General features: G+C 44.6%; 1 protein-coding gene across 3 annotated transcripts; it reads left to right on the top strand.

The window, feature by feature from the left end:
• The first annotated feature begins 121 nt into the window (after positions 1-121).
• On the top strand, positions 122-22,777 carry baiap2l2b (BAR/IMD domain containing adaptor protein 2 like 2b). Of its 3 annotated transcripts, XM_047364834.1 has the most exons (16): positions 122-599; positions 734-828; positions 971-1,029; positions 1,118-1,193; positions 2,311-2,397; positions 4,161-4,222; positions 4,511-4,582; positions 6,434-6,523; positions 6,615-6,746; positions 7,654-7,758; positions 8,630-8,732; positions 8,863-9,070; positions 18,958-19,023; positions 19,228-19,519; positions 19,612-19,655; positions 22,214-22,777. In XM_047364834.1, the coding sequence occupies exons 2-16, from the start codon at positions 768-770 to the stop codon at positions 22,287-22,289; spliced, it is 1,533 nt and encodes a 510-aa protein (XP_047220790.1). In that variant the 5' UTR covers positions 122-599; positions 734-767; the 3' UTR covers positions 22,290-22,777. The 3 variants fall into 3 exon arrangements, with proteins under 3 accessions (XP_047220790.1, XP_047220791.1, XP_047220792.1); XM_047364835.1 differs by having other exon boundaries at positions 122-828; positions 19,231-19,519; XM_047364836.1 differs by lacking the exon at positions 122-599 and having other exon boundaries at positions 754-828; positions 1,118-1,197.
• The last annotated feature ends 61 nt before the right edge of the window (positions 22,778-22,838 follow it).

Genomic DNA, 22,838 nt, shown 5'->3' with positions numbered 1-22,838 from the left:
CATCTCCAGCAGTCTACGGGTGAGAGGTGGGGTACACCCTGGACAGGTTGCCAATGCATCGCAGGGCAACACAGAGACATACAGGACAAACAACCATGCACACACTCATTCACACCTAAGGGCAATTTAGACAGACCAATCAACCTAACAGTCATGATTTTGGACTGTGGGAGGAAGCCGTGGTACCCGGTGAGAACCAATGCATGCACGGGGAGAACATGCGAAGACCCACGGCCCGGAGTTGAACCCAGGGCCTTCTTGCTGCTAGGCAACAGTGCTACCAACTGTATGATAATGTGTTTCTGTTAAACATTTCAGAACTTAACTGAAGGTTCAAGGAGTTAACCCTGAATGTAACCATTGTAACCAGGATTTAACTATTAATGTAAATATATCAGTAATGACAGAAAACAAGTTACTCATAAGACTCATTCAATTATGGTTGTTGTGCTCTGACATTTTAAAAGCTCTGATCTCTTTGATGGACTGGTTAATGCAAGTTCATTTCAAGTCATCACTGAGGATACATCTTAATTCTAAACTTGGTTTCTGCCTCTTCATTGGGCTGCTGTTTCATTTCAGTGAAGGTTCTTCCTCAGGTGAGTGGATTTATACGTCATAGACCGTTCTCCTTTCCTTTCAGGTTTCAGTTTAATATTTTATCTGGTTATATGGATGCCTCCTCCTTTTTCTCCTCTCCACACATGCTTGCTCTCTCTTTCCATGAAAACAGGTGGTGACAAGGCAGAATAGAAGCCTACTGTTGAATGACTAATGAAGGGAGAGAGACGTGTTACCAGCTTTGGATCAGCACCAGAAGGGGAGGAAGTACAGTGACTTTATCTGTAGAAATTTGAGAAAAGGCCTGCTTTTTCAGAAACTTGAATGTGAATACACACTGTTTACACTTCATCCTGAGGATCTGTTTGGTTATTTTCTCTTCTTATTTTATCCATATCTTTAACGTCAGTCACTATGTCGGGAGTCAGCAGTGATCAATTGCACAAATCAACTTTAAGTGTCTACTCAGTAAGTTTATGCTTTCTTTTTTTAAAATTAAATAATAGGTAAGTGTTGTTTTGTGTTTCTGCTTCATAACTGTATTTCTTTATTTTAGAGCCTGATGGAGCACTTCAACCCAGGTCTTCAGAAGCTCGGTGCACTTGGAAACAGCTATGCTAAAGCTTTCCAAGGTCTGTGAGTATCAGTGCTGGCAAAGAATGTGTCTTAGTTTTGTGATGCTTTTCTAAATTTCTGCTTTCACAAAAACAAAACAAAAAAATGCAAACTAATGTTTACATACATTTTATTAGGATTTCACTACAACTGGCCAAGTTAAAAAAAACTAATAAGAGCGGAGCTGGCTTTTTTCCTGCTGTTTTTGCCAATTCTTTCAAGATTGAAACTACAATTTATAACATGTGGGTCATGTGAAAGTTTTGTTTCCACTTTGACAACCTCTGATTTTAAATTTCTAAGGTATACTCACATTTTACTGCAGGAAATTTTGTAATGTGACCTCAGTTTGGTTTATCAGGGTTCATATCCTCCCATGTTTTATTGGAATTGGCTGTTTTTGGAGTTGGAAAATGTGTTTAATGTGAATTATTTTGAAAAACAATATAGAATAAAATTTAAATTCTGTGTTAACTTTTTATATTTTATTTAATATGTATCTTAATGCTTTAACAAAATCCTCAAGAAACAAGTAAGATGGACTGGTATGCAGTGGCAAAGTGGATGGAAAAGAAAGGGTTTGTTCAGAGTTGCAAAATGGAAAAAGGTTGGGATGAAATGGAAACAAAGGACACAGGCCCTAATTCACTGAATGGATCCTTTGTGGAATAAATCATTTTCAGGATATTTATATGGAAATTTAGATCTGCACTGCATGAAAACAAGATTTTAAAATATTAATGTTAATATTTTGTGATAATGTTGCAGTGTAAGATTTCATATCTTGGCATTTCTTTAGTCTTTATTGTAAGTGAAACACAGGTAACTGGGAGAGCCGCATGCATTGTTAATGTGCCTCTCTTCCTCCTCTTGAAACAAGAATAGGTCTTCAGTAACAGTGGAGTGTTGTAATACAAAACCCTCTGGCATGAATCCATTCCTAGACCAGAAGCATGGATAAGGTGTCAGCACTTCAGGGCTTATTTTCCTAATGAGTAAGAGCAGGGCCGCCAGCTGACCCAATTAAGTGCCCCATAAAAATGTGTGAAGATAGTGAAGAGCGAATATATGTCTGTGTCTAATGTTTAATGTTTAAAATGTTAGCGGGAAGATTTAACTGTGTCTTTACTGCAGCCTTAGCTGTCTGCAGTGAGGCCTACTTCAGCGCTCTGGCTAAGATGGGTGACCAGGCCCTTCACACTCTTTCATCTCATTCTTTTGGTGAGACAATTGCCTGTTTTTATTTTTGTATTAATTAATCAACATATTTTAACTTATTATATCACATTTATCCAAGAAACATAAGTTCCCCCATTAAGATGCACAATGTTATTAATATCATGCTCCATTATGATAGCTTTATTAGTGACAGTTGTTGTAGTGCTAATATGTCAATTCTGACAGTGGAAGGTCGAGCACAGCATGGCAAATGTTGGTCAGGTTTCTAAGGAAAGTTAGGCAGCAACAGCCAGACCACAGGCCCTATGGTGTCCTTTGATTTATTATAAAGACAGTTGTTCAGCTACACTTAGTTTAGTAACTTAACCAGTATCCATAAGGCCAGTTACCTTTAATATAGAGGCTTTCATAAGTTGACACAGTGTGGAAGTCATATATTGTGCCTTTAAATCCATTTAAAAAAACTTTTTCAGATTTTAAATGAAAACCACAAAATACATTGTGTTTTTTGGGGATTTTATGTGACTGTCCAACCAAAATGATAACTGTTTATCCTAGGGGTGCACCGATTTCAGTTTTATGGCCGATTACCGATCTTTAAAAAGCCTGAACTGCCGATTCTGATATTGGCAGATGCCAATTTTCTTTATAACTGACAGGTCAGGTGTCATAAGGTCACAACACATCTTTAATGTTCCAATCTTATGTAGTCAACAGTCGTGAACCGTGCACGTGGGGACGCACCCGGGTATGAGGGTCTGTCAGTCAGCTCTCTCTCACGGCAGAAGCAAAAGGGTACAGCGGGTGATTTTCAGATCACTGCGGAGGTAGAGAATATCGGTTTTGACATCAGGGCCGATCAATTGGTGCCCCCCTAGTTTATCCGTAATTGCGTAGGTGTGTATTTGTATTCAGCCTCCCTGAGTAAATACTTTGTAGAACCACCTTTTGTTTGCAATTACATCTTAAAAGTCTTTTGAGGAATATCTTGACCAGCTTTGAACATGTAGAGACTGAAATATCTCACTTTCCTGTTTGCAAAATTTCCCAAGGTCATTCAGATTGGATTGATCAGAACGTTAATGGACAGCAATTTTCAGGTTATGCCATAGACTCTCAATTAGAATGAGGTCTGGACTTTGACTGGGACATTTGCATTTATGACAAAATGTTACATTTTGGTCTCAACTAGCTAGAGCATGACCTATCTGGCATGTTCCTTCATCTTCATGATTTTCAAACTCCTGAGGTCTGCACACCCTGACTATCTTTGTTCTGAGATTACATGACACAACGGTGAAACCTATTTACGAATCAGGAGACTTCTGAAGGTGATTTGTTGCACTGGATTCTATTTAGAGGTTTTAGACTAAATGGAGCTGAAAGCAATCCATGCCATACTTTAAAAAATTTTTATCTGTTAAAATGTTAAAACCACAAATCAATTTCCTTCCACTTCACAACTATGCACTTGGTGTATCACATAAAATCTCAAGGAAATATATTGATGTTTGTTGTTGTAATGTGACCAAAAATGAATAAGCACAAAGCGTTTAATACATTTGTAAGGCACCGTGAGATTCTCATAAAGAAAAGCTTTAAACTGCTGATGATGATACATACAAAATGATGAAGATGTGAATTGATCTTTTGTTGGAAATAAGATTCAAAATAAATATTTCACTCACCTGATTTAAAAAACAAAATGTCTACCAATCTAAATAAACCTTAGCAGGGTCATAATATTAAAATGATTAATCTCGGTCATGTACATTTAGCATGGTGTCTGGTTTTGCTTTAAACAGGTGATGTCCTGATCCAGATATCAGAAACACAAAGGAGGCTCACTGCAGAGATGGAAGGGTTGGTAAGTACATTTTCCATTTGTGTCTGCCAAATTAGGTAATATAAACAATCTGAAAATACTGGCAAATAAGCAAACCTGAAGTCTTTCAGGATTTCGCAAACATGGCTGACGTTGATTGAGTGAAATTTTAAAGAATTGCTTTAATTTCCATTTGTTTTAAGCAGCTTTCATTGACATGACAAAGTTCTAACCATCCATGTTGAAAAACCTGCCAATTAAAGCTATAATAAGTGTGCAGTATGTCATAGTTTGGTTATAACAGCAGGGCTGTCTTTCTTCCTCCCTCAGTTTCAGTGGTTCCAGATAGAGGTGCTGCAGGCGATGGAGAAGAATGTCAAATTGGATGCGGAGTACATGGAGGCGAGTTTACATTGTTGCCTCTAGGTCTAACTAGACTCATTAGCCAGGCAGATTTGTTGGTTTTTGACCAGGTCTAAGAAACATCACTTTGTGATTTACTGAATATTTACCCCACTATTTTTAATCACAAATTATTGTTATTCTTTGCTAAGTTCACAAATCTTAAACATTTAGATCTCTGAAAAAACTGTTTGCTCTTCCAGCAGCTGTGAAGGGGACAGGCGCAATATACTTAAACGCTTCTACCAAAATTACTGCAGCAGTGCATCGATGACTCATCCAGGATGTCATGAAAGAACCAAGAACAACATCTAAAGCACTGCAGGCCATGTTTTTCTTACTTAAGGCCAGTTTCACTGATTCAAGAATAGGAATTAGATTGGGCAAAAATTGCATCCATGGGAATGTTCCAAGGTGAGAACCATGGCTCACCAAAAAGCACAAAGATGTGTCTCATCACTGTCAAAGAAAATGATTTATAAACCCTAAAAGTTGGGGAAAATATCATGTGGACCTTGGAAGGTGTGAATCCTGATTCCTCTGGCCTTACACATCATTTCAGAACAAGAATGTCATGCTGACAATGAAAGATAGTGGTCAAGTTTGATGGTTTAGGACCTGCACAACTTCACAACAACAGATGAAATTATGAGTTCTGCTCCTGTGCATAATGCCTTGACAGAGAACATTAGTTAAGGTGCACTTGGGTTATACAGCAGAACAATTAGATGTAGCATACCAGCAAGTCTTCCTCTGAATGGCTTAAAAAAATCAATGAAGGTTTTGATGTAACCTAACCAAAGTTGACCCGAATCCTATTGCGATGCTGTAGCATGATCTTAAAAAGGCTCAAAAACCCTCCAGTGTGGCTAATTTAAAAAGTCTCCAAAGAAAACCTGACAAGAATTCTTGAACAATACTGTAAAATATGAATTCCTAGTTGTCAAAAACATTTGATGGCAGTTTTTGATGCCACAGGTGGGTCAACCAGGTATTAGGTTTAGGGGTCAAGTATTTTTTTTTTACACATGGTGCCAGGTTAGTTTGAATATGTTTTTTTCCCTTGATAAATTAAATGATTGAAAACTGCTTGTTGTATTTATTCAGGTTGTACCATCTGATACTGAATTTAGTTTAGTCAACATGTATGTTTGACAATAAAAGCAAGAACAAAAAAAATCTAAGGGGGCAAATACTTTTTGATTCTAAATATAGGACACCATGATGACTTTGTGAAACATTAGATTGAGGAACACTTGCTTGACTCTATAAAATGCTTTTTGTGGGATTTAGTGTTAAATGTACATTAAATGTTATTCAAGTGAATAGTTTAGTGAAGACCAGGTTTAGGTGAAGGGGTTTAGGTTTTTTTAAGGGACCACCAGACTCCTCCACATCCTTCATATCTAGTCTACAGTTTTCTTATCGGCAGAGTTTTTTCCAATTTGAACAAATGTTGGATAAACGTGGTATTCAGCACTTGAAATTGAGCTTATCAATAAATAATAGAACCATCATCATGTTTTTGTTTATGATTATGTTGCAAAAAGTTAAAAAAAAGTACCTTTCAAATATGTAAAGGACTGGCAAAACGGACATTAGCTGTTGTTTTCACTGTTTTCACTGCATTCTGGCAGCCTTAAAGAGGGAAGCTTTTGGTTCTCATGTCAGAAAATGCAAAAGTTTTAAAATTAGGAGAAATTGCAACATGCTGCCTTACTGCCATTAATGACAGCCAAAAGGAGCAAGCACAGCCAATTAACACAAGCATAAACATCACTCGTTACACGGCCTACAGACAGATTCAGGATAATTGCTGGTTCTTGAATTTAACCGTTTACTTTGCTACAGGGCAGTCGCAGAGTGTATGAGATGGAGGTGAGAAATCAGGCAGAAGCTTTGGAAAAAAAGCTTAGAAGAGGAACCTTCAGAGACTCTCTGGTAGTTCTAAAATGCACACACATACAGTGCAGAATATAAATCTCAATATCACATCCTGTGTAAAAATATTTTTCTGTGTGTGTCTTTTTAGGAGAACAGTGAATACATGGTTTACCTGAGGCAGAGCAACCAGGAGATCCTGAAGGAGGAGGAACGTAGATATCGCTTCCTGGCTGAGAAACACTGCGGCCTCACTCAGTCTCTACTGTTTCTCATAAACAAGGTATAGATATATACACTTTCAAGTCCCACTCAGTATGCTGCATGTTTCTCACAATATGTAGTAAACGCATTTATAAAGTCTGGTCCTCACTCTGGCTTTCAAGTGTTATCATGCAGAATTTGATGTCTGCATTTGATCAGATTTAAGTACTTTATAGACTGCTCCCTAAACTAACTTTGTTTCAGCTTATCTCACCTTTACGCCCCATATTTTAGGACGTATAGGAGACACTAAAGCATTGTGAAAAACACACGTATCACATGTGCATGAAGACAAAACATAAACAAAGTTTGTTTGAACTTTAAAGCTCATTTGGTGGAAAAACAAAACACAACCAAATCTTAAACAGACTGACCAGGCTAGATAAATCTGATTGGGCTTCCTTTTGGTTCTGTGTGTTTCTCAGTCTGTTATTCCATAAATATGCATGTTGTTGAAAATGTCAGTCATCATTTCAGGTCAGTGTAATGTCAAGATAAAGGTCTTCTGCAAAACTCTTGGTCTGAGTTGTTAAATGTGTACATACATTTGAAAAAGTCATTTTCCCTTAGCATAACAACAGAAAATGTTCATTTTTATTTTAATAAAAACACAGTTGACAAGTTTTTTGATTTATTAATCCCAATGCCTATTTTGTTGGTAGGTGTGTTTGAAAAAGATTTTGCTGCATCCTCAGTACATCAGCTTTAATCATCCCTTCCTGCAATTTTTTATTCCCACCATCACATTGATTTTTTCACCATCTCTATTCCAGATGTGTAATATCATGTTAATTGCTTGCTTAGCTGATGAAACTCAAGTCTCAATATGCAAATGTCAAATTTACTGAGGCTTATTCGTTAATCTTATTTCACCCTGATTATGTTTGTGATTTAATGAGGCTCTCAATTCCCCCGTCTACTTTCAGACCGGTGCATCCCTCCAGCAGAAGGCAGATGGATGGAAAAAGAAAGTGAACGAGACCAAGGGGTCCAGACCACAAACTCCGACTCATGTAGATCAAGAGGCACAGGTACACTTTAATACCTTTTTATTGTCAGTTTTTTTTTTTTATTACCCACAGGTAATACTGCTTCATTAAATAAGTAAATAGCCTGTAATAAATGCATAATACATTGAGAGAATCAATCAATTAATCTATCTATCTATCTATCTATCTATCTATCTATCTATCTATCTATCTATCTATCTATCTATCTATCTATCTATCTATCTATCTATCTATCTATCTATCTATCTATCTATCTATCTATCTATCTATCTATCTATCTATCTATCTATCTATCTATCTATCTATCTATCTATCTATCTATCTATCTATCTATCTATCTATCTATCTATCTATCTATCTATCTATCTATCTATCTATCTATCTATCTATCTATCTATCTATCTATCTATCTATCTATCTATCTATCTATCTATCTATCTATCTATCTATCCAGATATATCTATAAAAGCTACTCTCACAGATGAAGTGGTGTGGACTGAGTTATATCACCACTTAGCAAATAGTTCTGTGTTGCAGTAATAAAGTGAATACAATCTCAAAATGTCACTTTCTCTAACATGGTGGATCACATTCAGCTTATGTCATTTATATAAAAGGGGTTTAACTGAATCTGAAGGTCCCTGTCAGTGACAGTAATGTGTCAGCCCCGAGAAGAGAGGATGGAAGTAAAGTGAATCAGCTTTTCAGGAGTGATTTGGTTTTTTTTTTTTTTGCTCTGTACATATCCCCTGACTAAATCCTGCACCCACACCAACTCATTTAACTGCAAAAACGTCCCATTAAAATCAGATTTTTTTTCTGATTTCCTATAAATTCCCTGGGGGCACACAGAGTTTCTATCATTTATTATCTGTTTGTTGTATGTGCAAAGCTGCGAGGTTCGGTGAGCTCTCTGCTGCAGACTGTTGCTAGAGATGAGGATATGTCCTGGGCCAGGCGGGAGCAGTTGGCACTGGGTGGAGTGCCCTCTAGAGGTAGTGGAAAAACGAATAGCCTTTAGTGTATATTATTAATGAATGACATTTCAAGCCAAAGAGTGGCACAAATCCTTAGTATCCATATTGTATTAATTATTTTATTCCTACTGCTGCTCACTTTTTCCAGCACCATCTCCCCTTCCCAGTCGCTCTCGCTCCAGTTCAGTCGGAGAATCTCTGGGTTTGGGAGGAGGAAGGCCCATGAGAGCCCTGGTGTCGCACCCCTCCTCGTCCAACCCAAAGCTTTTACCTTTTAGCAGAGGAGAGACTGTCATTGTGCTGGTCCAGGAGCCTCGTAACGGCTGGCTGTATGGACGCACTGACAGCAGCCTGCGGTGAGTTAAATCATGATTGATCTCTGTCCATACAGATGCAAAAGCCACAGACTGATTATCATTCATTCTCATTTTCAATAAATTTACCTGTTTTCTACAAGGATAGATATGGCAAGGCATGTAACTGCTCACTTTTTAACTCGTTCTTGTGTTTGACGTTGACAGTGAAACTGTTTCTACAAATCAGACATGATTTCTCCTGAATGTATCCCGATTAATCATTATGTACACAATTCATTTTCCACATAGTTGTGTTAGAAAAGATCTACACAGGACCTTGAAAGTGTTCATATGAATCTAACTTTGGCACATTTTTGTCACGCTATAACAAACTTTTTATTTTATTAAGGTTTTATATGGTAGACCAACACAAAGTAGTGCATAACTGTGAAGTGATAAAGGAATGAAAGATTTTCAGTAATTTTAATCAAACCAAATTCGAAGAATTTAGGATGCTTTTCTAACCCGTTTACTCTGGAACCCCTAATTAAAATCAAGTTCAACTAACTTGAAAACATTAGTGAACAAACAAGATTATGAAAAACAAGGAACAAAGCAGGCATGTCAAAAATAAAGTTAAAGCAGGGTTAGGTCATATAAGAACATCCCAAGCATTGAACAGCTCATAGAGCCTGTTATATCCATCATCCGCAAATGGAAAGTTTACAACTACAAACCTTCTAAAACATGGCTAACCACCTAACCTGGCAGGCTGAGCAAGAAGATTATTAAACAGGGAACCAGCCAAGAGGCACTTTATCTGTATTCATCGCAACATTTCAAATTACCACAGACACACATTGAAACACCGTAAGGGGAGGGGCTGGCTCATGGGGCATGGTGCGCTCCTCTTTCGCTCCCGCCCCAGGGGTTGTGCTGATTGGGCGGGTACTGGAGGTGTGGGGAAGACCTTGAAGTTTGGGGATGGCTTTGGGGTCTCTTGGAGCATTATGGGAGGGGGGTCAGGGTGTTGGTGGCGGTTAACACAGTGGAGGGCTGACTTCCCAGGGGCTAGCTCACCCTCCCTACCTTGGTCCTTCCGAGTTCTAGCTGCCGCATCAGGCTGGTGCCTACCCGGCGTGTTGGGTATCTCAGGTCTCCCCTGTATGATGCTAGGTGGTCTTGCTTCTGGGTCACGTCTCACCCTGTGCCTCTTTGACCTGGGGGTTGCTGCTCCTGTTCTTCACTGACGACCTACCTCTATGTGGAGCCTAGGGCTGCCCTAGGGCGATGCCTTGAGTCTGTCAGCCTGGGGCTGCTGCGGACTTCCAGAGCCGAGTCCACCTTTCCTTTGCTGCTCTTGGGAGCTGGGTTCTTGCTCCTCCAACAACGAGCGTACATTCAGATGACAAAGTTACTTACATACACCCACTCAATACAATCTCACTTATTTCTAGTCTTACGCTGAACCCACACACACACACACACACACACACACACACATAAATAATCCAAATGGCTGAAGGTCATACAAACACAGATTACTATTACATCAATGTCGCCTTGCCTGCCTACTTTAATGCTGGATCCAGTCTTGATTTAATTAAGTCAATCATGCAATTAGGAATCCGTCTTAAGAAATCCTTTTTGTAGAGCAACACCACCAACCACCAACATGTAGGCAACCAGCTTTAAGAGGTCCGTATTAACTCTGGATAAACTGTAATCTGACAATCTGGCAAGTTGCCGTTCACAGAAGCTCACCATCTGAGATGCGCCAAACCTGTAGAAATTTGTTCCAGAAGACATGGGGTTGGATTATACAAATGATTGACTCAGAGAGCTGAATGCAAATGCATCCCACACATATCAGATTTATAATTGTAAAAACACAACAACTTTCTTTCTACTATACATTACTTTGTTTTGGTCAGTCACATAAAACCTTAAATAAGTACTTTAGAGATTTTGGCTGAAACCCAAGAAAATGTATACAAAAGTTCATGATTTGAAGGTATCTGAGTTTTGTTTTGGGTTTTCCTTTTATCATGATCATTTTTTCCATGTGGTGCTTTAGGTAATTCCCTTGGTTAATGAACCTTAATAATTATTTTATTCTTTTTAGTTTATGTTGTGTTGCATCTGTAAGAGCTTCCTTTGGGTAGATTGTTTTCTTGCCTCCGTTCAGCTCACTAATATGTTTGTTTCCACTTCCTGCCACAGTCAGCTTGTAATCAGTTTCATTCAGCCCACCTGCACCATGCCAGTCTCCCTGTTTCACCTGCACCATGCCAGTCTCCCTGTTTCACCTGCACCATGCCAGTCTCCCTGTTTCACCTGCACCATGCCAGTCTCCCTGTTTCAGCTGCACCATGCCAGTCTCCCTGTTTCAGCTGCACCATGCCAGTCTCCCTGTTTCACCTGCACCATGCCAGTCTCCCTGTTTCAGCTGCACCATGCCAGTCTCCCTGTTTCACCTGCACCATGCCAGTCTCCCTGTTTCACCTGCACCATGCCAGTCTCCCTGTTTCACCTGCACCATGCCAGTCTCCCTGTTTCACCTGCACCATGCCAGTCTCCCTGTGTCAGCTGCACCATGCCAGTCTCCCTGTTTCACCTGCACCATGCCAGTCTCCCTGTTTCAGCTGCACCATGCCAGTCTCCCTGTTTCACCTGCACCATGCCAGTCTCCCTGTTTCAGCTGCACCATGCCAGTCTCCCTGTTTTAGCTGCACCATGCCAGTCTCCCTGTTTCACCTGCACCATGCCAGTCTCCCTGTTTTACCTGCACCATGCCAGTCTCCCTGTTTCACCTGCACCTTGCCAGTCTCCCTGTTTCAGCTGCACCATGCCAGTCTCCATGTTTCACCTGCACCATGCCAGTCTCCATGTTTCACCTGCACCATGCCAGTCTCCCTGTTTCAGCTGCACCATGCCAGTCTCCCTGTTTCAGCTGCACCATGCCAGTCTCCATGTTTCACCTGCACCATGCCAGTCTCCATGTTTCACCTGCACCTTGCCAGTCTCCCTGTTTCAGCTGCACCATGCCAGTCTCCATGTTTCACCTGCACCATGCCAGTCTCCCTGTTTCAGCTGCACCATGCCAGTCTCCATGTTTCACCTGCACCATGCCAGTCTCCATGTTTCACATGCACCTTGCCAGTCTCCCTGTTTCAGCTGCACCATGCCAGTCTCCCTGTTTCAGCTGCACCATGCCAGTCTCCATGTTTCACCTGCACCATGCCAGTCTCCCTGTTTCAGCTGCACCATGCCAGTCTCCATGTTTCACCTGCACCATGCCAGTCTCCCTGTTTCACCTGCACCATGCCAGTCTCCCTGTTTCAGCTGCACCATGCCAGTCTCCCTGTTTTAGCTGCACCATGCCAGTCTCCCTGTTTCACCTGCACCATGCCAGTCTCCCTGTTTTACCTGCACCATGCCAGTCTCCCTGTTTCACCTGCACCTTGCCAGTCTCCCTGTTTCAGCTGCACCATGCCAGTCTCCCTGTTTCACCTGCACCATGCCAGTCTCCCTGTTTCACCTGCACCATGCCAGTCTCCCTGTGTCAGCTGCACTATGCCAGTCTCCCTGTTTCACCTGCACCATGCCAGTCTCCATGTTTCAGCTGCACCATGCCAGTCTCCCTGTTTCAGCTGCACCATGCCAGTCTCCCTGTTTCACCTGCACCATGCCAGTCTCCCTGTTTCACCTGCACCATGCCAGTCTCCCTGTGTCAGCTGCACTATGCCAGTCTCCCTGTTTCACCTGCACCATGCCAGTCTCCATGTTTCAGCTGTACCATGCCAGTCTCCCTGTTTCAGCTGCACCATGCCAGTCTCCCTGTTTCACCTGCACTATGCCAGTCTCCCTGTTTCACCTGCACTATGCCAGTCTCCCTGTTTCACCTGCACCATGCCAGTCTCCCTGTTTCACCTGCACCATGCCAGTCTCCCTGTTTCACCTGCACCATGCCAGTCTCCCTGTTTCAGCTGCACCATGCCAGTCTCCCTGTTTCACCTGCACTATGCCAGTCTCCCTGTTTCACCTGCACCATGCCAGTCTCCCTGTTTCAGCTGCACCATGCCAGTCTCCCTGTTTCACCTGCACCATGCCAGTCTCCCTGTTTCAGCTGCACCATGCCAGTCTCCCTGTTTCACCTGCACTATGCCAGTCTCCCTGTTTCACCTGCACCATGCCAGTCTCCATGTTTCAGCTGCACCATGCCAGTCTCATAGTTTCAGCTGCACCATGCCAGTCTCCCTGTTTCACCTGCACCATGCCAGTCTCCCTGTTTCACCTGCACTATGCCAGTCTCCCTGTTTCACCTGCACCATGCCAGTCTCCCTGTTTCACCTGCACCATGCCAGTCTCCATGTTTCAGCTGCACCATGCCAGTCTCCCTGTTTCAGCTGCACCATGCCAGTCTCCCTGTTTCACCTGCACTATGCAGTCTCCCTGTTTCACCTGCACTATGCCAGTCTCCCTGTTTCACCTGCACCATGCCAGTCTCCCTGTTTCAGCTGCACCATGCCAGTCTCCCTGTTTCAGCTGCACCATGCCGGTCTCCCTGTTTCACCTGCACCATGCCAGTCTCCCTGTTTCACCTGCACCATGCCAGTCTCCCTGTTTCACCTGCACTATGCCAGTCTCCCTGTTTCACCTGCACCATGCCAGTCTCCCTGTTTCAGCTGCACCATGCCAGTCTCCCTGTTTCACCTGCACCATGCCAGTCTCCCTGTTTCACCTGCACCATGCCAGTCTCCCTGTTTCAGCTGCACCATGCCAGTCTCCCTGTTTCACCTGCACCATGCCAGTCTCCCTGTTTTACCTGCACCATGCCAGTCTCCCTGTTTCAGCTGCACCATGCCAGTCTCCCTGTTTCAGCTGCACCATGCCAGTCTCCCTGTTTCACCTGCACCATGCCAGTCTCCCTGTTTCACCTGCACCATGCCAGTCTCCCTGTTTCAGCTGCACCATGCCAGTCTCCCTGTTTCAGCTGCACCATGCCAGTCTCCCTGTTTCACCTGCACCATGCCAGTCTCCCTGTTTCACCTGCACCATGCCAGTCTCCCTGTTTCAGCTGCACCATGCCAGTCTCCCTGTTTCACCTGCACCATGCCAGTCTCCCTGTTTCAGCTGCACCATGCCAGTCTCCCTGTTTCACCTGCACCATGCCAGTCTCCCTGTTTCAGCTGCACCATGCCAGTCTCCCTGTTTCAGCTGCACCATGCCAGTCTCCCTGTTTCACCTGCACCATGCCAGTCTCCCTGTTTCACCTGCACCATGCCAGTCTCCCTGTTTCAGCTGCACTATGCCAGTCTCCCTGTTTCACCTGCACCATGCCAGTCTCCCTGTTTCACCTGCACCATGCCAGTCTCCCTGTTTCACCTGCACCATGCCAGTCTCCCTGTTTCAGCTGCACTATGCCAGTCTCCCTGTTTCACCTGCACCATGCCAGTCTCCCTGTTTCAGCTGCACCATGCCAGTCTCCCTGTTTCACCTGCACCATGCCAGTCTCCCTGTTTCAGCTGCACCATGCCAGTCTCCCTGTTTTACCTGCACCATGCCAGTCTCCCTGTTTCACCTGCACCTTGCCAGTCTCCCTGTTTCAGCGCACCATGCCAGTCTCCCTGTTTCAGCTGCAACATGCCAGTCTCCCTGTTTCACCTGCACCATGCCAGTCTCCCTGTTTTGGCTGCACCATGCCAGTCTCCCTGTTTCACCTGCACCATGCCAGTCTCCCTGTTTCAGCTGCACCATGCCAGTCTCCCTGTTTCAGCTGCACCATGCCAGTCTCCCTGTTTCACCTGCACCATGCCAGTCTCCCTGTTTCACCTGCACCATGCCAGTCTCCCTGTTTCACCTGCACCATGCCAGTCTCCCTGTTTCACCTGCACCATGCCAGTCTCCCTGTTTCACCTGCACCATGCCAGTCTCCCTGTTTCACCTGCACCATGCCAGTCTCCCTGTTTCAGCTGCACCATGCCAGTCTCCCTGTTTCACCTGCACCATGCCAGTCTCCCTGTTTTACCTGCACCATGCCAGTCTCCCTGTTTCACCTGCACCTTGCCAGTCTCCCTGTTTCAGCGCACCATGCCAGTCTCCCTGTTTCAGCTGCAACATGCCAGTCTCCCTGTTTCACCTGCACCATGCCAGTCTCCCTGTTTCGGCTGCACCATGCCAGTCTCCCTGTTTCACCTGCACCATGCCAGTCTCCCTGTTTCAGCTGCACCATGCCAGTCTCCCTGTTTCAGCTGCACCATGCCAGTCTCCCTGTTTCACCTGCACCATGCCAGTCTCCCTGTTTCACCTGCACCATGCCAGTCTCCCTGTTTCACCTGCACCATGCCAGTCTCCCTGTTTCACCTGCACCATGCCAGTCTCCCTGTTTCAGCTGCACCATGCCAGTCTCCCTGTTTCACCTGCACCATGCCAGTCTCCCTGTTTCAGCTGCACTATGCCAGTCTCCCTGTTTCACCTGCACCATGCCAGTCTCCCTGTTTCAGCTGCACCATGCCAGTCTCCCTGTTTCACCTGCACCATGCCAGTCTCCCTGTTTCACCTGCACCATGCCAGTCTCCCTGTTTCACCTGCACCATGCCAGTCTCCCTGTTTCAGCTGCACCATGCCAGTCTCCCTGTTTCACCTGCACCATGCCAGTCTCCCTGTTTCAGCTGCACCATGCCAGTTTCCCTGTTTCAGCTGCACCATGCCAGTCTCCCTGTTTCACCTGCACCATGCCAGTCTCCCTGTTTTACCTGCACCATGCCAGTCTCCCTGTTTCACCTGCACCATGCCAGTCTCCCTGTTTCAGCTGCACCATGCCAGTCTCCCTTTTTCAGCTGCACCATGCCAGTCTCCCTGTTTCAGCTGCACCATGCCAGTCTCCCTGTTTCACCTGCACCATGCCAGTCTCCCTGTTTCACCTGCACCATGCCAGTTTCCCTGTTTCAGCTGCACCATGCCAGTCTCCCTGTTTCACCTGCACCATGCCAGTCTCCCTGTTTCACCTGCACTATGCCAGTCTCCCTGTTTCACCTGCACCATGCCAGTCTCCCTGTTTCAGCTGCACCATGCCAGTCTCCCTGTTTCACCTGCACCATGCCAGTCTCCCTGTTTCACCTGCACCATGCCAGTCTCCCTGTTTCACCTGCACTATGCCAGTCTCCCTGTTTCACCTGCACCATGCCAGTCTCCCTGTTTCACCTGCACCATGCCAGTCTCCCTGTTTCAGCTGCACCATGCCAGTCTCCCTGTTTCACCTGCACCATGCCAGTCTCCCTGTTTCAGCTGCACCATGCCAGTCTCCCTGTTTCACCTGCACCATGCCAGTCTCCCTGTTTCAGCTGCACCATGCCAGTCTCCCTGTTTCAGCTGCACCATGCCAGTCTCCCTGTTTCACCTGCACCATGCCAGTCTCCCTGTTTCACCTGCACCATGCCAGTCTCCCTGTTTCACCTGCACCATGCCAGTCTCCCTGTTTCAGCTGCACCATGCCAGTCTCCCTGTTTCACCTGCACCATGCCAGTCTCCCTGTTTCAGCTGCACCATGCCAGTCTCCCTGTTTCACCTGCACCATGCCAGTCTCCCTGTTTCAGCTGCACCATGCCAGTCTCCCTGTTTCACCTGCACCATGTCAGTCTCCCTGTTTCACCTGCACCATGCCAGTCTCCCTGTTTCAGCTGCACCATGCCAGTCTCCCTGTTTCACCTGCACTATGCCAGTCTCCCTGTTTCACCTGCACCATGCCAGTCTCCCTGTTTCACCTGCACCATGCCAGTCTCCCTGTTTCACCTGCACCATGCCAGTCTCCCCGTTTCAGCTGCACCATGCCAGTCTCCCTGTTTCACCTGCACCATGCCAGTCTCCCTGTTTTACCTGCACCATGCCACTCTCCCTGTTTCACCTGCACCATGCCAGTCTCCCTGTTTCAGCTGCACCATGCCAGTCTCCCTGTTTCAGCTGCACCATGCCAGTCTCCCTGTTTCACCTGCACCATGCCAGTCTCCCTGTTTCACCTGCACCATGCCAGTCTCCCTGTTTCAGCTGCACCATGCCAGTCTCCCTGTTTCACCTGCACCATGCCAGTCTCCCTGTTTCAGCTGCACCATGCCAGTCTCCCTGTTTCACCTGCACCCTGCCAGTCTCCCTGTTTCACCTGCACCATGCCAGTCTCCCTGTTTCACCTGCACCATGCCAGTCTCCATGTTTCAGCTGCACCATGCCAGTCTCCCTGTTTCACCTGCACCATGCCAGTCTCCCTGTTTCACCTGCACCATGCCAGTCTCCCTGTTTCACCTGCACCATGCCAGTCTCCCTGTTTCAGCTGCACCATGCCAGTCTCCCTGTTTCACCTGCACCATGCCAGTCTCCCTGTTTCAGCTGCACCATGCCAGTCTCCCTGTTTCACCTGCACCATGCCAGTCTCCCTGTTTCACCTGCACCATGCCAGTCTCCTTGTTTCACCTGCACCATGCCAGTCTCCCTGTTTCACCTGCACCATGCCAGTCTCCCTGTTTCACCTGCACCATGCCAGTCTCCCTGTTTCAGCTGCACCATGCCAGTCTCCCTGTTTCAGCTGCACCATGCCAGTCTCCCTGTTTCAGCTGCACCATGCCAGTCTCCCTGTTTCACCTGCACCATGCCAGTCTCCCTGTTTCACCTGCACCATGCCAGTCTCCCTGTTTCACCTGCACCATGCCAGTCTCCCTGTTTCACCTGCACCATGCCAGTCTCCCTGTTTCACCTGCACCATGCCAGTCTCCCTGTTTCACCTGCACCATGCCAGTCTTCCTGTTTCACCTGCACCATGCCAGTCTCCCTGTTTCACCTGCACCATGCCAGTCTTCCTGTTTCACCTGCACCATGCCAGTCTTCCTGTTTCAGCTGCACCATGCCAGTCTCCCTGTTTCACCTGCACCATGCCAGTCTCCCTGTTTCAGCTGCACCATGCCAGTCTCCCTGTTTCACCTGCACCATGCCAGTCTCCCTGTTTCACCTGCACCATGCCAGTCTCCCTGTTTCACCTGCACCATGCCAGTCTCCCTGTTTCAGCTGCACTATGCCAGTCTCCCTGTTTCACCTGCACTATGCCAGTCTCCCTGTTTCACCTGCACCATGCCAGTCTCCCTGTTTCACCTGCACCATGCCAGTCTCCCTGTTTCACCTGCACCATGCCAGTCTTCCTGTTTCACCTGCACCATGCCAGTCTCCCTGTTTCACCTGCACCATGCCAGTCTTCCTGTTTCACCTGCACCATGCCAGTCTTCCTGTTTCAGCTGCACCATGCCAGTCTCCCTGTTTCACCTGCACCATGCCAGTCTCCCTGTTTCAGCTGCACCATGCCAGTCTCCCTGTTTCACCTGCACCATGCCAGTCTCCCTGTTTCACCTGCACCATGCCAGTCTCCCTGTTTCAGCTGCACCATGCCAGTCTCCCTGTTTCAGCTGCACTATGCCAGTCTCCCTGTTTCACCTGCACTATGCCAGTCTCCCTGTTTCACCTGCACCATGCCAGTCTCCCTGTTTCACCTGCACCATGCCAGTCTCCCTGTTTCACCTGCACCATGCCAGTCTCCCTGTTTCAGCTGCACTATGCCAGTCTCCCTGTTTCACCTGCACTATGCCAGTCTCCCTGTTTCACCTGCACCATGCAGTAAATATATTCCTCTGTTCTCTTTGCTTCTCGCTGGTTTATACTGTTTTACTCATGCATTTGCTTTAATCCACGCCTATGTTCTTGTCCATGCTCAATGCCTTATTCACTTCATGACTGCCTGTAGGTTTTTGACTTTTACTTCATTAAACTTTTCAACTCACCGTGCTCCTTCTGCCTGCCTGTCTGCATTTGGGTCCAGCTCTCAATCCACAGTTTTGACAGGGGTGTGAATGCTGGCTGTAAATTTAACATTTTTTTCACGTGATCTATTTTGTTTTATGTCTCATCAGTCAGGGCTGGTTTCCTGCTGCTTATGTGGCTTCTGTTGAAGATTTCTCCAACACTTTATTAACCAGGTAGGAGCTTCTGCCACCTAGCAGTTATGCCAAAACATTTTACCAAGAAAAAATACTTTCTCATCCTTACAGAACCTCATATAACTGCTCTCCAAGAAAAAATAACAAGCAGTAGAAGCTTCAACATGTACTCATTGTTCATCAACAAAATCCTTGTCTATTAACAAATCCCTGTGTTTAATATATATGGTTCCTTTCATGCAGTAGTGGTTCTCTCAGAAGTCACAGTATGAACAATCTTCTGGACACTGACACTTACACTGAACAATCAGAGGGCAAGAGTTATGGCGACATCCCACCGCTGGCCACACCCAACCGCAGGGCATCTGTAGACCTCCGACCAGTTTCTCCAGTGCCTGACAGGAGGACAGAACCAGCAATGGAGACAAAGCCTCCTCCTCCTCCACCAAGTCAGAATCTCAGAAGGGGCTCTGCGGATTTACAACCTGTCTCTCCCCTCACTGACAGGATGGGTGACATAGCAACTGATGTTCAAGTACTATATTTTCATTTAACTGTTCTGTACACTATAAAGAAAATATTCTATTCTATTCTAGTCTATTCTAACTCTGTTCTCTATTTTATTAGGCATTATCTCCTCGTGGGCAGCCTGGTAACCCCTTGTTTCCCAGGTAAATTATGTGTTAGAAAGCAAATGTTTTGGTCTTAAATTTCAGTGTGGGATGAATATCTAACCATTCTTTCCATTTGGTATAGATTTTGGGCTCTTTTTCACAGCACTCATTTGGTGTCTCACTGTGGTGAAGCCTCTGTTGCATGACCTTGTCAGAAGCTTTAATGTCATTGCATCGGCCCTGAATGGCTGGCACCAGGGACGTCTGTGTCAAGAGGGGCCCGAACCCTCACCCTATAAATAAGACTGTTATAGCATATCAGTCATCATTCAAAAACCTCTTCTTGCTTCTCTCAGAAGCCTATTTACAACAGTAACGCGGGCTGCTAAACTCAGCCACTGGGTGCTTGTTCTCAGCCGGTCGGTTGTCCGCTAGCTACTGAAACGTAGCAATGCTTCCATCAGATAGTACTAGTACAAAGTAGCAATACTTTGTCATCACTCTTATTCATGTATTTTTATTGTTTGCCACTAGTTGCCTTTATTGATAGTTACCAGACAGGAAATAGGCAGAGAGAAATACGGGGAAGACGTGCAGGAAAGGTCTCAAGGTCAGGAATCGCTCAGAGGAAGCAATGTTTTGGTGAGAACATCAAAAGGCAAGAGGGCTGAGGTCTCCCCTCTTATATATGCTGGCACACAAACTGATAGTTTGGAGCAGTTCGAACCTGCAGCCTCTGAAATTCACTCATATCACAGGAGCCCTGAATTCAGGTGCTGACCTGTTATCCAGAGGCAGCCTACTTTATGCAGATTGGAATCATTACCCTGAGGTGATACCATAGTGGGCAGGAATACACTGGTTGGCAGAAATTTTTCAAATTGATTACAGCCCACCATGATAATTACGACTTTGCAGGGATCTGTGTTTTGCTTTTGAGTTTTTGGAAGAAGTTGAGCTCAGATTATCGGTCAAAACAATCCTAGTGCTTGCTCTGGCCTCAGCTAAGCAAGTTGGCAAATTTTATGTCCTTTCTGTTCATCAAATAGATTTTTCCATAATGACATAAAGGTCATTCTGTACCCTGAACCAGCTGTGTTCCAAAAGTGGTGAGTTCATGCTCTCATACAGAGCTGACTGCTTTTTAATCCCCTGCTTTAGCTTCAGAAGTTTAAAGGCGTCTACATTATTTGTGTCTAGTGCGTGAACTTTGGATTTATTTGGACCGGACACAACGTTTTAGAAAAAAAACTGTTGTTTTTGTCTTTAGCTGAGCCACATATAGGAAAGCTTGTGTCAAAGCAGCATCTCTCCGACCTGATTGCTGAAGCAAATCATTTGCCTCCAGTCGCCACCTGGTCTTTGTGCACATCCCACCAGAAGGCTTGCATCCTCGACGGTTATGCAGGTGTAGTGTGTAGCTGCACGCGGGGTTTCCTTCAATAAATTTGCTAGAATTTACAGGCTTCATGTGACTCCTGTTTTGGCACATTCAGTCATTGGTGCAGGATTTAATGGTGCCTCCAGCCCTTACTGATTGGCCAATGGTAACAGTTGTCATTTAAACAGTCATGTCTGGCAACCCAGGAGCCGAGGTTTCTCCCCATAATGAGTCAAGAAATGCTATGAAAGAAAACTTAGGGTTAAAGGTATAACCCTAAGTTCTCTAATTAGCATAGGTGGGTGTCTCATTTAACATTTAAGCTTCTTATGAGATTGTACAGGGGGTGTTTCCCCATAGTGAGACACTTATTCATGCTAATCAAGGAAACTGTGTTACATTCATATCCTTAAGTTAATTTGTTATGTTAGAAATTCAAGAAGTGGAAATATAAATATAGTTTAATATTCCTCTCATCTGACAAAAGCACATTCCAAATGTTTGTTGTGTCCCCAGGCAACAGGGCTTCTTGTGGAAATAGTATTTTTATTTTAACAATAACTTACTTTTCCTATTCCCTAAAGACCAGATTTGCATAATGCACAAGTAATAGTTGTCCTGCCGACAGATACTGAGATGAAATCAAACACAGTTGGGTTTCATTTATTTAGTAATTAGGTGACTTCTGAGGGAGGTTGGTCGCAGTGGATTTATTTAGGGGTATCAATGTAAAGGGTGCTAAATACAGGTAATGCATGCCACAGTTTTTAGAGTTTTATTTCTGAAATAGTTTGAAAATCATGTATTCTAAACCTTTCAGTTTGTAATTGTGTGCAATTTTGTGATCATCTATCCCAAAAAATCACAACAAAAACTATATTAAGGTTTTGGTTGTAACCTGACAAAAATGTTGAAGGGTTAAAGGGAATGCTCTTGCAAGGCTAGCACTTTCATTTTGCAGCATTTAGTAGCATCCACATTTCCAGCTATACTGAGCCCTAATCCCAACAGATCATTTCTGAAACTGTTCAGACTTGTTCAGAGTTGTAGGAGGAGAAACAGTGCAGCCTCCTATTCATGCTTAGACTTTACCTCCCTCAGTCTCAGGTCACTGTGGAGTAGATTACCTTACCTAGATCATGTGAACATGTTTGAATACCTTGTTTTGCACTGGCAGAAGTCAGCTGAGCATGTGCGGTGTTGTGTAACATTTTCCATCATTATCTTGTTTCAGGGGCACAAACCCGTTTGCCACCGTGAAGCTTCGCCCAACGACGACCAATGACAGATCTGCTCCTCGGATCCACTAATCCGCCGTTACTCATGCAGGCAGAGGTCGTTACTCAGACTGTGACATCAGGTCATGAAGGCAGCATGTACGTTTCTTTTGATATCTTTGAAATGTGAAAGCCCTTAACTTGATGGGGAGAGAAATGTTTTGATAGATTTTGCGGAGTGCAGAAAAAAATAAAGTGTTACGTTATTTAAATTATTTAAACCACCAAGTGGAGTAGCTGTTTTAACTAGTCTCTGTACAGTAATTAAGATGTTACGTTTTGTGTTTGTCTCCTGTAGTACAAATGTAAAAGGAGCATTTAGCCTTACTATCGTCTGAAAGTATAAAAGGAATCTTTTGGGTTTTTTTTCTCATTACTGTTAGTGGAAGCATTTTGCTTGCCGTTTCCACCATTTTTAAAAAATCTTTCTGCATCATAGTCAGTCGTCATACGGCATATGACATTTATATTGGTTTATTAAATCATATGCAACCAAAAGCAAATAAATATATTTCTCTTTACTTTGTCTTTTTTAATTTTTGTTTGCATGAGTAAACTTTAATGATTGCAGTTCGCACCAAC

This window comes from Girardinichthys multiradiatus, chromosome 5 (assembly GCF_021462225.1).
Source record: "Girardinichthys multiradiatus isolate DD_20200921_A chromosome 5, DD_fGirMul_XY1, whole genome shotgun sequence".
Lineage (NCBI taxonomy): Eukaryota > Metazoa > Chordata > Actinopteri > Cyprinodontiformes > Goodeidae > Girardinichthys > Girardinichthys multiradiatus.
This window is presented reverse-complemented; position numbering and strand designations above follow the sequence as displayed.

Bases quoted from the DNA above. Each gene is read 5' to 3' on its own strand.
- baiap2l2b (XM_047364834.1), top strand. From the start codon at position 768: ATGACTAATGAAGGGAGAGAGACGTGTTACCAGCTTTGGATCAGCACC. The intron at 7,759-8,629 runs GTACACTTTAAT...GTATGTGCAAAG, and splicing joins ATGTAGATCAAGAGGCACAG to CTGCGAGGTTCGGTGAGCTC. The intron at 19,656-22,213 runs GTAAATTATGTG...ATCTTGTTTCAG, and splicing joins GGTAACCCCTTGTTTCCCAG to GGGCACAAACCCGTTTGCCA.